Source organism: Arachis hypogaea, chromosome 10, assembly GCF_003086295.3.
Source record: "Arachis hypogaea cultivar Tifrunner chromosome 10, arahy.Tifrunner.gnm2.J5K5, whole genome shotgun sequence".
Taxonomy (NCBI): Eukaryota; Viridiplantae; Streptophyta; class Magnoliopsida; order Fabales; family Fabaceae; genus Arachis; species Arachis hypogaea.
The window spans coordinates 102,813,161-102,829,021 of NC_092045.1; the positions used below are offsets into that span (position 1 = coordinate 102,813,161).

The following is a 15,861-nucleotide window of genomic DNA, read 5'->3' on the forward strand; positions in this document are numbered from 1 at the left end:
CGGGATTCACGATGAAGCTTTGCTCCTTCCTTCCCCGATTCGAACGACCGACGAGCACGTTTCGACCCTCTCCAATTTGTCTCACCACAGAAAACCTCGAAGGAATACCAGAACCCAGGGTATGGAGCTTTCAGTTCAAACGTGATGAAGAAGATGAAGTGACGAAGTCTTTAAATATGAGGGTTATAAGTTTTGGTAACTCCTTCGTAAATGAAGCGGCATCGTTTTTATTTTTTAGCGCCAAATACTAATACGACGCCGTTCTCCATAGTCCAGCATGGCAAAAAATTTGCCACATCATTACCGCCGGTAACGAGTTTTGACGGGAAAGGGGGAAGGGACCAACTAGGTGCATTTTTCCAATCTCGAGGACATAAATAGTGCAATTAGAAAGTCAGGGACTAAATCGGTGCATTTTGTAAATCTCATGAACTACTTTGAGATTTAACTCAAAAGAAATTGCTAGCTCTAACGCTAAAAAAGGTTCATTGTATATATTCTATGCATATGCAAGCACGGAAGCACCCTTTAATTCTCTTTCAAAAATGTTATCTTCTATTTTAATATTATAAAATAAAATAATAAATAATTAAGTAGTTACCTATATACGTGCATAAGGTGCATCATTATTTTATTTATATTTCTTTTAAACTCTTCATATATGGAAAGAGAATAATGTCGCCAAATTTTTCCATTAGATTGACATGCTTACAAGTTACAACTAACCTAGATCGATCAAGTAATTAATTTACTCATCTATTTAAGTAAGTATTGAAAATTCAAATTCTGTTTTGTATATACACTATACAACAACCTATTGGCCAACTTGCTGAGTCAAAAAATACCATGAAAAACAAAGAAAGATTGGCATAGCCACATACATTTAGAAAGTCTTAATTCCAATGTTAATTTCCTTTAAACAGTAGTGAATGAAAGCTTCATGGGTTAAGCCAGAACTTTCAATATTTCTTGTTTCGTTGGACTTATTATTATTATTATTATTAACCCCTCCCCCAAAGATTAGGTATATATTCTTTTCACCTTCTGTTCAAGGATGCAATGAATCTGCAAAGAAACATTTTAGCTTATGGTTGAAGTTGGACCTTGAAATTAACCCATATATATATATTATTCGTGATTTTTGAGAATACACTCTTTTACATTAGTCTAGCACAACAAAAAAAAGGACCTCATTACTTCCTTTTACGGTACATTACTAATATAATAGTAATGTACCCTTGTACTGTATGATTCACCAATGAGCCAATACCTGTCACTGAGTTTAACATGGAAAAATATGTTCAATAATTGCAAATTCACTAATAATATATCTAAAGTCCTAGTCACACTTGATATAAATTAGTCCAAAACCATATGGATTTAACTTTGAAAACAAAGTATTGTGAGTGAGAAAGAAAGCTCATCAAACCTTAACACATACACTAGTCACTCACATGCAAAGTTTTGGAGAACACAACTTGAACCATTTCTTAACCTAACCTTGTGACAACATCTTCTGTTAGGTTTTGTCATGCATGTGACATAGAAAACACAACAATTATTATAGAATTATATTCTTTGTTTAATAGAAATGTAATTTTAATATTGAGCTACCAAGTTCTCTTACTCTTCTATATAAATTGGAGGCATGCACCAACCACATAGCCAAGAGTTAAAGCTAACCTGGTTAAGGAGTGCTTGATTTCTAAGTCGTAACCAAAAAAAAATGTGGGAAAGGGGTTCAGTTTCAATTCCTCTAGATACTAGCTACCAAAATAAAAGGAAGATAGAAAACTGAAATTACCAAAATAACCCCAAGAAAGAGAGAAACTAGTATATCCATGGATCCACCAAAGAAATCTAACAAGATCAAGGACATTGTTAGGCTTCAACAGATCCTCAAGAAATGGAGAAGGATTGCCAACTCTTCAAAATCAAGTGACAACAACAACAACAACAACAACAACAACAACAACAACAACAATCATAGCGGCAGCACCAGCAGTAAAAGCATTAAGTTTCTGAAAAGGACACTTTCTTTGTCCGAGCGTGACAAAGGATCGTCAAGCAATGCGGTTCCAAAAGGCTACTTAGCTGTTTGCGTCGGACTAGAGCTCAAGAGATTTGTCATACCAACTGTATATTTGGGTCACCAAGCCTTTCACATGTTGCTAAGAGAAGCTGAAGAAGAGTTCGGGTTTGAGCAGACCGGCGTTCTGAGGATTCCTTGTGAAGTATCTGTGTTTGAGAGTGTCCTGAAGATGGTGGAGGAAAAGGACAAGTTTTCGGCTCACAATTGCGGATTATTCAGTGTAGAAAAGATGATGATGGGGTACTGCTCCTTCAATCAGCTTACTTATTCACATCATCCTCAAAGTCCTATGTGCAGATAGATATATAGATAGATAGATAGATAGATAGTATAGGAATCTGACATTGTCCATTTTTTTTTATAATGTTCTTTCTATCTGAAAGTGAAAGTTAAAGTGAAAGTGAGGGAGAGTGATTTAACTAGATGTAAGATAATCCCTTTTGGGGTATTATGAAGCAAATAATGGTTGTTTTATAGAAGTGCTACTCTTAATCATATATAATTCTAGAATGATCTAGAGTTGAAAGTTTTTCATATTTAACAGTTCAAATCATATAACCATCCTACTATCAAGAAAGTCTTGCATTATATACAAGACCTTGATCATACACATGCAGTATCATATACAGATTATAGAACTTGGAAATAACTCTTCTTTTCAAATTGAATTCACTACCAATTTTTCAAAAGCAAAAGGAGTCAAAAGGTTGTAAAGGACACAATTATTGAACAATAATGATGAAGGAACAGAAAAAAGAAGAGACATTTAAGTATCCTTTGAAATCTGAGAGCTGGAGATCAAAAGTTCCAACACTTCCAGAACAGAAATAGGCAAACAACTATTCCAATGATGGAATAATGTTTAACAGTGTTAAATTGCACTTGCTCGCCTTAGAGTCATGTCTATCTAGTGTTTCTAATAGAGATGTCATTTGTACATAGTTGTTTGAGGGGTCAATTGACACTAGAGATTGTGCAAATGAGTGGAGAATTCACATACACCACTAGAATTGGGTGACCATTAACACTAAATATTCTTGTATCACCCAATTCTCTACTAAGGTATGTGAGTTCTCTACCTATTTGCACGTGAATCGTTAGCGCCAATTGACACATTAAACGATTTATGTCCATATAACCAGATTATACTTCTAAAACTTACACTACATAGTTCACATGGGAGCATTCATTTTCAGCAGTTAAACACACATGTAAACATTAAAGCTTGCAAATTCAGCTCTCGTTATACGTGGTATATATGATCTAAGCTAGGGACTTAAACTACTCTTCTATTAAATTCAATAAAAGTTATGTGACCTGTAATATTATAGCACATGCCCAAACAATACAGAGGAATAACTATATGTACTATACATTCATCAATTCAGCAGCAAGGTATAAATGTACAATAAAGATTACTGAAAATTTAGTTTCTCAATAAACTGTAAAATCACATTTCATTTAAGATGAAATAGATTCCAGTCAAACAAGGCACAGTATGTCAGTATCAGAGAAGTCAAATAGCTATCCTTAGATCCAAATTCAAGCACACATATCATATCTATATTTGGGTCCATGTGTAATCAGTCAGCTAGGAAAGAAAAATCCCAAATAAGTTCTACTTGGAAGCAATAGTGGTCAGGTTAATAATGGCATTCAAACAATGTTCCTCTTTATCTAAATTCTTTCTGTTTAAACATAATTAATTTGAATAAAGTGATATGTTAAAAATCAATCTACCTGTATTATCCATTATCTAGATACATTGGACTTCTGATAAATTTATTTTAACATACCACTTTGTCCAAATTGACTGTTACTCCAAAACAGAGGGAAATAAATGTATTTGGATAATCCAGTAATACTTTGTCCAAATTGATAGTTATTTTGACACGGATATAATATTTGTTATTTGTCACAGGAAAGATCAACTAACTGAGTAAACATTTCACAGCATTAAACAATAAACTGAGAAGGCGGGGATGGCGTTAGAGTGACAGAGATTAATTGGATTCATTGCAAATAGTGTGCTTAAAGAATTGAACAGAGAAGAAGACTCTTTTGTATTATTACTATGAACCTCAGCTAGTGATAAAGAAAGTTGAGTATGAAAAGAAATAAACAGAAACTAAAGTCTTCAAGTGATAACACGAGGAATGAAAAGAAATGAAAATTGCATTTTCAATCATATCATATTCAGACACAATCATGAGAAATGTCAAAGAAAGATTCAACCTTCTATTCCTTTAACTCTCCAACAAGTAGTTGGAATTGAATGCTCTCAAAGTAAGTCCCCAAATCATTTCATTCCTCGCTGTCGTCGAAGTTCGGAAAAGTGACACACTTAAAGACCTTGCACCTTGAGCACAAGATATATCCAACCTACACAAATAAAAATACAAAAACACAAGAAGAAAGCTATAAATTCTATTATAACAACAACAACTATCATCTTTAACATCATATATTGGTTTCATTTGTCATTTTCCCATTGCGTTAATTTTTGCATAGTCACCTAATCAAATAATTCTATTGGATAATTATTCAAGTAGTGAGTTTTGCTGAAAAGATCATATGACACTTAGACACTATGTGATTGGATGTCTACGTAAAACACCGACAATGCAGACAAATTGAATGCTTTTCATTTCCATAGCATGACATTAGTGATAGTGAGAAGAAGTTACAGCTCTGCAGGTAGGGCATCTACGGTAGAGGCGCTTGTTTTCAGCTCTGACATTTGTCTTTTGGCCTTTGCAGAAGTCACATAACAACCACCCTTTCCCATTGCAAGGCTCACACATTATGGTGCCATCAACCTTAACACCAACACAACACAACACATTATTTATTGTCCAAAGGAAATAAACTAATCAACCATATTTGTTTGTTTAAACACCCTAAATTATGGTGTCCATTCACAACTAACATGATCCAAAAACAAGAGTTTGAATGTTGGATCATAGTTACATGAATTCACCAATTAGATAGTGTACCGCATATCAATTCATCTGCGTACCAAAACGTTATATGTATATTTTTCACTTAACTATGTGTTGGAGTAAAGATTCATACTCACCCTTCCACCAAATCTAATATCACATGGGAAATTTGATACATTTCTAACTCCATATATTTAGATAAAAATCTAGCATTTGAAAGTTATTTTTGTGACACAAATACAGACATTATGAATAAGTACACTTGTTTTTTTGAAAAGTTTTAACAATTTTTTTATTAGATAAATACTTCTTATATTTTTTATCCAAATGGAAAATTGTCTTTTTAATAAAAAAGATTTTAAAAGAATATTTTTACTAAAAGCTAATACAAATTCCAAACTCATATTTGCATACCACGACTCACGCTTGAAGATCAAGAAAAAGCGTGTTAAATATATAAACAATTATTTAATTTAACATACCTCTACCTATGCTATGCTTTTGAGACAAACGGTTCGACGAAAAATTAAAAAAATAAAAAAGTATAAATCAAAATTTCAAAATGGCAAACACCAAAGAGGAAAGAAAGTATCAAAATTGAGGAGTATGAAGACGCAGAAGATAAAGAAACATTTGGATTGATGAAAGGATAAAATATTAATTAAATTAATAAGCATGGTAGCATCAGTAGCATGTACCATTTGTTGCTGAATAGGGGCACACTGAAGTGGCTTCGTGTGAACTACACGGGTGTGCATGGGAGCTGAAGAAGAAGAAGAAGAAAGGTAACCCCAATTTCGCAGAGATGGTGATGTGATTGCAGTAATATTGAACATAGTCGCCATTTCTGTGTGGTTTTGAGCTTCGCTTCTGGTTTTTTCCTTCCTTTCTTCCTTCCATCGCGTTATCCAAATTCCAAACCCCGAAGCCACGTAACACAATTCTAACCCTCGGTTGTGCCAAAATAACATTTATGCCATTGCCACGTTAGAGTTAGGCCCAATTTAAATAACCAACTTACTTAAGTTTCTTTTGATAAAATAATTTATCATCTAAAAGTATTTATTTTATAGAAATATGATAAAAAATAGAAGTATTATGAAAAAAGTTATTTTTTTTTAATTTCTTTATAAGCTCCTAAATAATTTCTTAAAAAATTACAATTTAATTTTAAAAATTACACCACACATTAATACTACTACTTTTTATAAATCAAAAATTAAAAAAAATTACTTTTAAAATTTCTAAACGGCCCTTAATGCCTTTACAAAGAAAACTATTAATTTTGATTTTTGGATCATGCACGAGAATTTGTGTTTACTTTTTATATATAAGGAAATTACGTGTAATTTACTATGCGATGACAGTTAAGCAATAATTAAATTCATATAATATAACTAACAATATACCTCCGCTATGTGCGGGAAGAGAAATAAATAGAATGATTATGTAAAACTAAAGCGTAGTTTGAAAAATAATGATCTTTGAAGAGAAAAATGAAAATTGCTGAAGCTTAGCTTTGTAAAAATATTATTAACATTCAAAAATTGATAAGTTAGTTTGATAAGATATTTGTAATCTATTGGAATATAAAGAAGATAAAGTATATTAACTGGATATAAGTGGAATATATTGTCTCTATTAATTTAGAATTTAATTTTGATACACTATCAGTGTAAAATAATTTTATACGTGCATTCAATTATATAACGTCACATCAGCAAAAATAACTATCTTTCACATTGACCACATGTATGCTCATGCAAAAGAACGGATTCTGATCACTTGACGAATTCTGGTCACGTGTACACGTGGGTTATGCGTACGTCTCGCATGGCAGATTTCCAAAACTTCATTTATTCATAAATTTTCCATTTTACATGCTTTATCTTCATTTCTTCAATCCATACTTGCCTTATAAATCTGAAATCACTCAACAAACACATTAAGGCATCAAATGAAATTAAAGTGAATAGAATTGAGCAATTTTAGAGTCTAAAAAGTATGTTTTTACTTTTGAGCACAAATTAGGAAGAATTTACAAAATCATGCTATTTCATTGAATAAATGTGAGAAAAGTTGATAAAATCCACCCAATTAAAGCAAATAAATATCATGAAATATGGATTTATCACATCCCCACACTTAAACAATAACATGTCATCATGCTAAACTCAAGAAAGAAACAAGAAAGGAGTATTAACATTTATTCAATGCACACTATTTAAATGCAACCTATCTACATGCAATATATCTAAATGCATACAACTACTTGGTCAAAATAAATCAATTTCTAAAAATACACATATAAACATAAGGGCTAAGGCAATAGCAATCAAATTAAATCCATAAATTGATTAGAGTTATTGAAAAGAATTTATAACTTGCAAGATAAGAAATAATCATAGGTGAAAACATAGAATTGAGCAATCGAATCCCTCACCAGATGTGTATATACTCTAATTGCTCAAGTGTTTAGGGTTGATTCACTCAATTCTCTTCTTAATCTTGCTTTTTAAAATTTATTTTTCATCTAACAGTCAACAAATATTCAATGCATGCATACAAATATCATGAGGACTTTTCATGAGTTGTAATGGGATTAGGGTAAAGGTAAGGATGCATATGGTCAAGTGAGCTTGAAATTTGCATCTTTGATTAGCCTAAACTCTCACCAAACACATATAACAACCTATACAATTCTAATACAATACCTAGCTACCCATTATTCACTTTTTCAAACACTCATGCATTCTTTTAATTCTTGTCACATATGCATTTTTATTTCTCAAACTTTGGGGTTAACATTTGTCCCCTTTTTATTGCGTTCTTTTTCTCTTTTTTTTTCCTTCTTTTACTTTTTTCTTTTATTTTTCTCTTTTTTTCACAATAAAATATATACAAGAGACTAATGCATATGGTTTAAGTATTGAATACATGAATATGTACCCAATTCTAAAGATTTTCAATAAAAGTACAAAAATCTACTTTTAAGTTTTACCTCAACCAAAGTTCCAAACTTTTCCACACTTAGATGATACACACTCTCACAATCTTAAGCTAATCAAAGATCCAAAAGAAGAATTTATTGTTTTTCACTTAAGAGTAGTGATGTGCTAAAATTAAGAACAAAAGGAGATTAAAATAGGCTCAAAGTTAGTTAACAAAGGAAGATAAAAGGGTAGGCTATTTGGGTAAGTAAGATAAATAAAATGATGGCCTCAATCATATAAATGCATATATACATCAAATAATGGATATAAAGAATCAAACAAGTCAAAGATTGTAATCATAAAAAGAGAATAACACACACAAGAATGAAAATAGTGGTTATATAATGTAACCACACAATTAGGCTCAAAACTTACAAGCTTATGTGTTCTTTGCTCAAAAACTAAGTTCCACAATGTATAAATCATGCAAGTTCAATGAAAATTTTTCACTCAAATCAATTAGGATGTCAATGCCCTATATAGGAATGATCTTGGAAATTTTCATTTTGATTAAACTTATTATATATATGCAAAGGAATGCAACAAACTAAGAAAAATGCAAATAGATCTCTAAAATATATACAAACCAAGAAAAAAATGCAACTAAGAATTCAAAAAGAATGTGAAAGTGTTTCGGATTAGAATTTATCACCCAAAATTGCTTATCGGTGACGACTTCCCCACACTTAAAAGTTTGCACGGTCCTCCGTGCATTTAGAGGTGAGCAAGCGGGTACAGCGATGATACGGATTGCCACCTTCAGCTGGTGGATCAACCGGCTTGCTGCGTGTTCTTTCTTTCACTTTCCTTTTTGCTTATGGTGAATCATCCATGAAAAAAAAATAGAAGACAGGATGGCAATACAAGTAAATGCAAAAGCAAGGAAGCATATAGTGTTGGAATGAGGTGATGATAACTAAAATGGAGTGAATAAGTTTGTAACATGAAGAAAACAAGTGTGTGAATTCTAAGTTGCGTGGTTCAGAAGACACACACTAGCATAGAAAGCTATGTCACAATTACACAAAAGAGGCATGAACTTTACTCATTCTAGTGTGCTTAAGATACTTTAAAAAAAACTTGTAGGTTAAGATAAACAAACAAGTACACAAGGAGCATAAAAGCAATCAATCAACAATCAAGCAATTGTGGAATGGATAATGGAGGAAAGTTTGTTTGCAACACCTAATAAACATGAAGTGAAAAACATGGTTGCTATGCAATTTAAGAAAAGAGTGGTATAAGATGAGATTAATCACATAGCAAGCATGGTCCACAAAGCTTAAAAAGCTCAAAAAATGTCACTAGGTGAGCTTACGATCCAATTTCACAATTCTTTAATTTCAATACATCAACTAGGTGACTTAAATAAAAATCAATCATAAACAAGCATCACCTAACAAACAATGCATCAACTAAAAAAAATAAATTGCCTAATGATAGATAATGAAATCAAATCACATGGTGGCTAGCTACAACATGAAATTTAGAAATCCAACAAGATTCATGAAGGCAATGTCATAAGTACTTGGTATGTACAAATGTCCAACATTCAAAATTTAATACCAAGCAACAAAGTATAACCTCAACAAAGATATCCAATAAATAGCAACAACAATCCAGCAGCAAAATCTCAACAGAATCAGTGAATTAAATCAATAATCCAACACTTACCACCAAAACAGAAAATTAAACTAACTAACTAACTAACTAACTAACTAAAGAGAGATGATGGTGGATAGTGAGTGATAGTGATGGATGATGGTTGGAGGGGGAAAGAAGAGAGGGGAAGAAAAAAGAAGAGAAAAAATGGAAAGAAGAAGAGAAAAGAAGATTATATGAAACATGGGAGGGGTCACACGTACGCGTGGATCACGCGTCCGCGTGGGACTTGCGAAAATGGGGATCGACGCATACGCGTCTGGCAGGCGTACGCGTGACAGGGAGAAAATGGAAGGCAACGCGTATGCATGGCGGGCAGGTTTGAAAAAAAATTGTGAGTACACACCTAGGTGTGCGGATGCTCTGGGAAGGGAGGTGGTATGAAAGTGTGCGTACGCATAGGCTCGTGTACGCATAGTACACATAAAAGGCAATTTTTTTATACTTGAAAAAAGGATCATGTGTGCGTGCACACAAATGCGTGCGTGCACACAAAAAGGGTAAAAGGTTGGGATGCGACGCACAAGTGTGTGCGAGCGCTCCCGGCAGAGGGTGTGCAAACGAGTGTGCGTACACACAAATGGGTGCGTAGGCACAGATGACAAAAACTGGGGGAAGTGTGCGTACGCACAATGCTCTATTTCTCCAAAAAAAATTTCCTCAAATTCTAAGGTACCAAACTTGAGCTCAACCAAGGGTTTCAACCCCAAAACACCCAGAATTTCACAAACTCGTGATCCATACAAAAAATCTAATCAAACTAAGCTAACCAAGAGAAGCAAAAATCCAACAAACAAATGCTAAAAGAGAGGAAGAGTTAGAAAGATGTTACCATGGTGGGATGTCTCCCACCTAGCACTTTGGTTTAATGTCCTTAAGTTGGACAATTGGGGTTGCCCTTGCTATGGTGGCTTGTGCTTGAATTCTTCCTTGAATCCCTACCAATGTTGGCATTTCCAATAGTCTCCGGAATCCCAAATCTTGTACATCCGATCTTCTTGTGGACTCATGTGATTCCATCCGGGTGCCAAGCATTCAAAATTCTCACCCAAGCACCCAAGCATTCTTCTATATTCATCCACTTTGGCATCACACCCATCATTGAAACCAAGCTTCAAAGACTCAACCTTAATGAACCTAGGTTCTTTTTTCCAACCACTATCTAACTCCCTCTTACTTTCCAATCCACAAAGATTCCTAAGTTGACTATCATTTTTAATCAAACTATATTCAAGTGGGATAATGAAGCTCAAGGTTAAGGATTTTACCCATTTAAATGAAGGAGTAGATGGTACTTCTTTTATGATCTCCACCTCTTGACAAGCTTTCTCAAGCTTGTTTCTTTGTTTAACTTCTTCAAATTCTTCAACCTTCTAATTCCTTGATCTCAACCTCCTCTACTTGCAACTCATGCTTCATTTCTTCTTCTTCCCCTTGTAGTTCCAAGCTCTCTTACATTCTACATACTTCAATTGGAGTTGATTCTTTACTTTCATTCATGGAAGTGCTTGAATTGTTGGAAAAGTGTAGTGAGGCTAGGTGAGATAAGGCTTCGGCTAAGGTTGCCATGATGTTTTCTTTCCTCTTTTGATACTCTTCTTGCTCTTGAAAGAAGAATTGGAGTGCTTCCTCCATTGAAGGTTGTGGAAAAAAAGAAGGTTCATCATGTGGGAGAAGATCCTCATATGTAGAAGGTGGTTGGTATTTGGTAAGAATATTGAGGTGGTGTGGAGTATTGGTGTTGGAATTATGGTGGTTCTAAGTGTGGTTCATAATATTGTTCATGAAGCACATAAGGTTGATGGTATGGTGGGTATATGTTAGGCTCATATGGAGGTGTTTGGTGATAGTGTGATATGGCGTGTGAGTAAGGTTGATCATAATGTTGAGGGTTTGGTTTGTATTGGTGCGCATCAAGAGATGGATAGTAGCTATAAGGAAATGGAGGAGGTTGTTACTAAGAGGGTTGCCTAGAAGCATATGACTCCTCACTCAATTGATCCCACAATCCATAACAACCAAACTCCAAACCAAAAGGGTGAGAATTCATAGAGAAAAGAGGAAATAAAAAACAAAAGTTAATAAGAGAAACTAAAACAAACTCCTAACAACTAACAAAAGCAAGCAATTGATCAACCAAAAATAAGCTATTCACAATATTCACACATTCACAATAGCCAACAATATAACACCATTGCAACTCCCTAGCAACGGCGCCAAAAACTTGATGAGGGCCGAAACTAGGTTCGGAATTTCACAAAATGGAATTTCTTCGTTGCAAGTATAGTCCAAACCGACAATTGACCAACATCAAAGTTTAATTCAAAGATGTCACAATCAACATAAAATAACCGAGAGTATTTAAACTCCTGGGTTGTTCTCCTTAGGAATTGCAATGAAGTGCTCAATTATTGGTTATGGGAAAATGGGGTTGAGATTGTAAGAGGCAAGTAATGTAAATAGCAAGGAATTAAAGAAGCATGCAATAACTAAATATCAAAGGCAATTTAACTCAAGGCAATAAAGCAAAAGAAAGGGAAATTCAAATGCTAATAAACCTCTTGGCAAAGAGTGAGAGTTAAGGTTACCTATCCTAGCCATTAACCACAAACATATGATGATTATGAAGAGTTAATCCTACTTAGTCAATCCTAACATCGAGGATAAGTCAAATAGGCAAAATTGATCTCAATCCACAAGTCCTAGCCAACTCACTAATTAGCTTAGTGAAAGATAGCCTTAGTGGAAACCAAATCAATTAACTACCCTAATATATCAATCAAGAATGGACATCAATGATTCAAAGTCACCAAAGTCCTCAATTCCAAGCCAAGAGTGTGGAAAACTACACTAAAACTAACCCAAGCATTTTATCAAATACTTGGTGTGTATGAAAATAAAAGCATATTAAATTGCAATAAAAATAATCTAAAGCTACCAAATGCAAGATAACAATAATAACAACTCAATTAAATGACAATAAACAAAGAAACATCAAAGTGCATTAAATGAAAATTAAGATCAACAAGAGTTCATAAAACTAAAAAGTGGCATAGATGAGAAATTAACAAAAGAAACTAAGAAAATAAAGACAAGAGAGCATGAAAACATAAATGAAACTATATTAAAACAAGAATTAAAATCTGAAATTAAAAGGAAAATTAAACTAAGAACCCTAATTCTAGAGAAAAGGGGGAGCTTCTCTCTCTAGAAAATATCCTACAACATGATACTAAGCTAAACCTAATTACTCTCTGGTGCACGGAATTATGATCTTCATTAATGGCGCCAAAGACTTGGTGCTCGAAACATGGTTCACACACTTTGTCACAACTCCGCACAACTAACCAGCAAGTGCACTGGGTCGTCCAAGTAATAAACCTTACGTGAGTAAGGGTCGATCCCACGGAGATTGTTGGCTTGAAGCAAGCTATGGCCATCTTGTAAATCTCAGTCAGGCAGATTCAATTGGTAATGGTGTTTTGATAATTAAAAGATAAATAAGACATAAACTAAGATAGAGATACTTATGCAATTCATTGGTGGGAATTTCAGATAAGCTTATGAAGATGCTTCATTCCTTCTGAATCTCTTCTTTCCTACTGCTTTCATCCAATCAGTCAGACTCCTTTCCATGGCAAGCTGTATGTTGGGTTTCACTGTCGTCAATGGCTACCTCCCGTCCTCTCAGTGAAAATGGTCCAACTATGGGTTACGTAGGGCTAATTATCTGTCGGTTCTCACTTGTGTTGGAATAGGATCCAATGATCCTTTTGCATCTGTCACACGCCCAACACTCATGAGTTTGAAGCTCGTCACAGTCATCCTATCCCAGATTCTACTCAGAATACCACAGACAAGGTTTAGACTTTTCGGATCTCAAGAATGCTGCCAATGGATTCTAGCTTATACCACGAAGACTCTGATCTCAAGGAATTGAAGGCTTTGTTGTCAGGAGAGACAATTAACACGCATGAATCAGGAATCCAAGAGATACACACTCAAGCTATTGCAGATAGAACGGAAGTGGTTGTCAGGCACGCGTTCATAGGTGAGAATGATGATGAGTGTCATGGATCATCACATTCATCAGGTTGAAGTGCGAGTGAATATCTTAGAACAAGAATAAGCTTGAATTGAATAGAAAATAGTAGTAATTGCATTAACACTCGAGGAACAGCAGAGCTCCACACCTTAATCTATGGTGTGTAGAAACTCTACCGTTGAAAATACATAAGTGATGAAGGTCCAGGCATGGCCGAATGGCCAGCCCCCTAAACATGATCAAGAGATCAAAAGTGATACAAAGATAATCCAAAGATCCCAAGATGTCTCAAATACAATAGTAAGAGGTCCTATTTATAATGAAACTAGCTACTAGGGTTTACAGAAATAAGTAGATGATATAGAAATCCACTTCCGGACCCACTTGGTGTGTGCTTGGGCTGAGCATTGAAGCTTTCATGTGTAGAGACTTATTTTGGAGTTAAACACCGGTTTGTAGCCTGTTTCTAGCGTTTAACTCTAGCTTGTAACCTGTTTCTGGCGTTTAACTTCAGAATAGGACATGAAGTTAGTTTTTGAACGCCAGTTTGCGTCATCAAAACTCGAGCAAAGTATGGACTATTATATATTGCTGGAAAACCCTGTATGTCTACTTTCCAACGTAGTTGAGAGCGCGCCAATTTGATTCTGTAGCTCCAGAAAATTCATTTCGAGTGTAGGGAGGTCAGAATCCAACAACATCTGCAGTCCTTTTTCAACCTCTTAATCAGATTTTTGCTCAGGTCCTTCAATTTCAGCCAGAAAATACCTGAAATCACAGAAAAATATACAAACTCGTAGTAAAGTCCAGAAATATGAATTTTGCATAAAAACTACTAAAAATATACTAAAAAATAGCTAGATCTTACTAAAAACTACCTAAAAACAATGCCAAAAAGCGTATAAATTATCCGCTCATCACAACACCAAACTTAAATTGTTTCTTGTCCTCAAGCAACTGAAAATCAAATAGGATAAAAAGAAGAGAATATACTATAAATTCCAAAATATCAGTGAAACTTAGCTCCAATTAGATTAGCGGAACTAGTAGCTTTTTGCTTCTGAACAGTTTTGGCATCTCACTTTTTCCTTTGAAGTTTAGAATGATTGGCATCCATAGGAACTCAGAATTCAGATAGTGTTATTGATTCTCCTAGTTTAGTATGTTGATTCTTGAACACAGCTACTTTATGAGTTTTGGCCGTGACCCTAAGCACTTTGTTTTCCAGTATTACCACCGGATACATAAATGCCACAGACACATGACTGGGTGAACCTTTTCAGATTGTGACTTAGCTTTCCTAAAGTCCCCAGTTAGAGGTGTCCAGAGCTCTTAAGCACACTTTTTTTGCTTTGGATCACGACTTTAACCACTCAGTCTCAAGCTTTTCACTTAGACCTACATGCCACAAGCACATGGTTAGGGACAGCTTGATTCAGCCGCTTAGGCCAGGATTTTATTCCTTTAGGCCCTCCTATCCATTAATGCTCAAAGCCTTAGATCCTTTTTACCCTTGCCTTTTGGTTTAAAGGGCTATTGGCTTTTTCTGCTTGCTTTTTATTTTTATTTTTCTTTCTTTCTTCTTTTTTTTCGCTACTTTTTTTTGCAAGCTTTGTTATTCACTGCTTTTTCTTGCTTCAAGAATCAATTTTATGATTTTTCAGATTATCAATAACATTTTTATTTTTCATCATTCTTTCAGGAGCCAACAAGTTTAATATTTATAAACTTCACTATAAAAAATATGCAATGTTCAAACATTCATTCAGAAAACAAAAAGTATTGTCACCACATCAAAATAATTAGACTAATTTCAAGGATAAATTCGAAATTCATGTACTTCTTGTTCTTTTGTATTTAGAACATTTTTCATTTAAGAGAGGTGAAGGATTCATGGAATTATTCATAGCTTTAATACATAGACACTAGACACTAATGATCATGTAGTAGAGACACAAACATGGATAGAACATCAAGCATAAAACCAAAAACAGAAAAATAACTAGATAAGGAGATTAAAGAACGGGTCCACCTTAGTAATGGCGGCTTGTTCCTCCTCTTGAAGATCTTATGGTGCTCTTGAGCTCTTCTATGTCTCTTCCTTGCCTTTGTTGCTCTTCCCTCATG

The 15,861-nt window shown here is 34.4% G+C and overlaps 2 protein-coding genes across 2 annotated transcripts; one reads left to right on the forward strand and one right to left on the reverse strand.

Annotated features, from left to right (window-relative positions):
* Positions 1–1,811: 1,811 nt before the first annotated feature.
* On the reverse strand, positions 1,812–6,014 carry LOC112716192 (uncharacterized). The gene is made up of 3 exons (XM_025768057.2): positions 5,733–6,014; positions 4,780–4,911; positions 1,812–4,474 (listed from the first exon to the last, which is right to left on the reverse strand). The coding sequence occupies exons 1-3, from the start codon at positions 6,003–6,005 to the stop codon at positions 4,397–4,399; spliced, it is 483 nt and encodes a 160-aa protein (XP_025623842.2). The 5' UTR covers positions 6,006–6,014; the 3' UTR covers positions 1,812–4,396.
* On the forward strand, positions 1,842–2,571 carry LOC112716191 (uncharacterized). Its single transcript, XM_025768056.3, has one exon. It carries the CDS (start codon positions 1,842–1,844, stop codon positions 2,391–2,393), a length of 552 nt encoding a protein of 183 aa, XP_025623841.1. The 3' UTR covers positions 2,394–2,571.
* Positions 6,015–15,861: the final 9,847 nt, after the last annotated feature.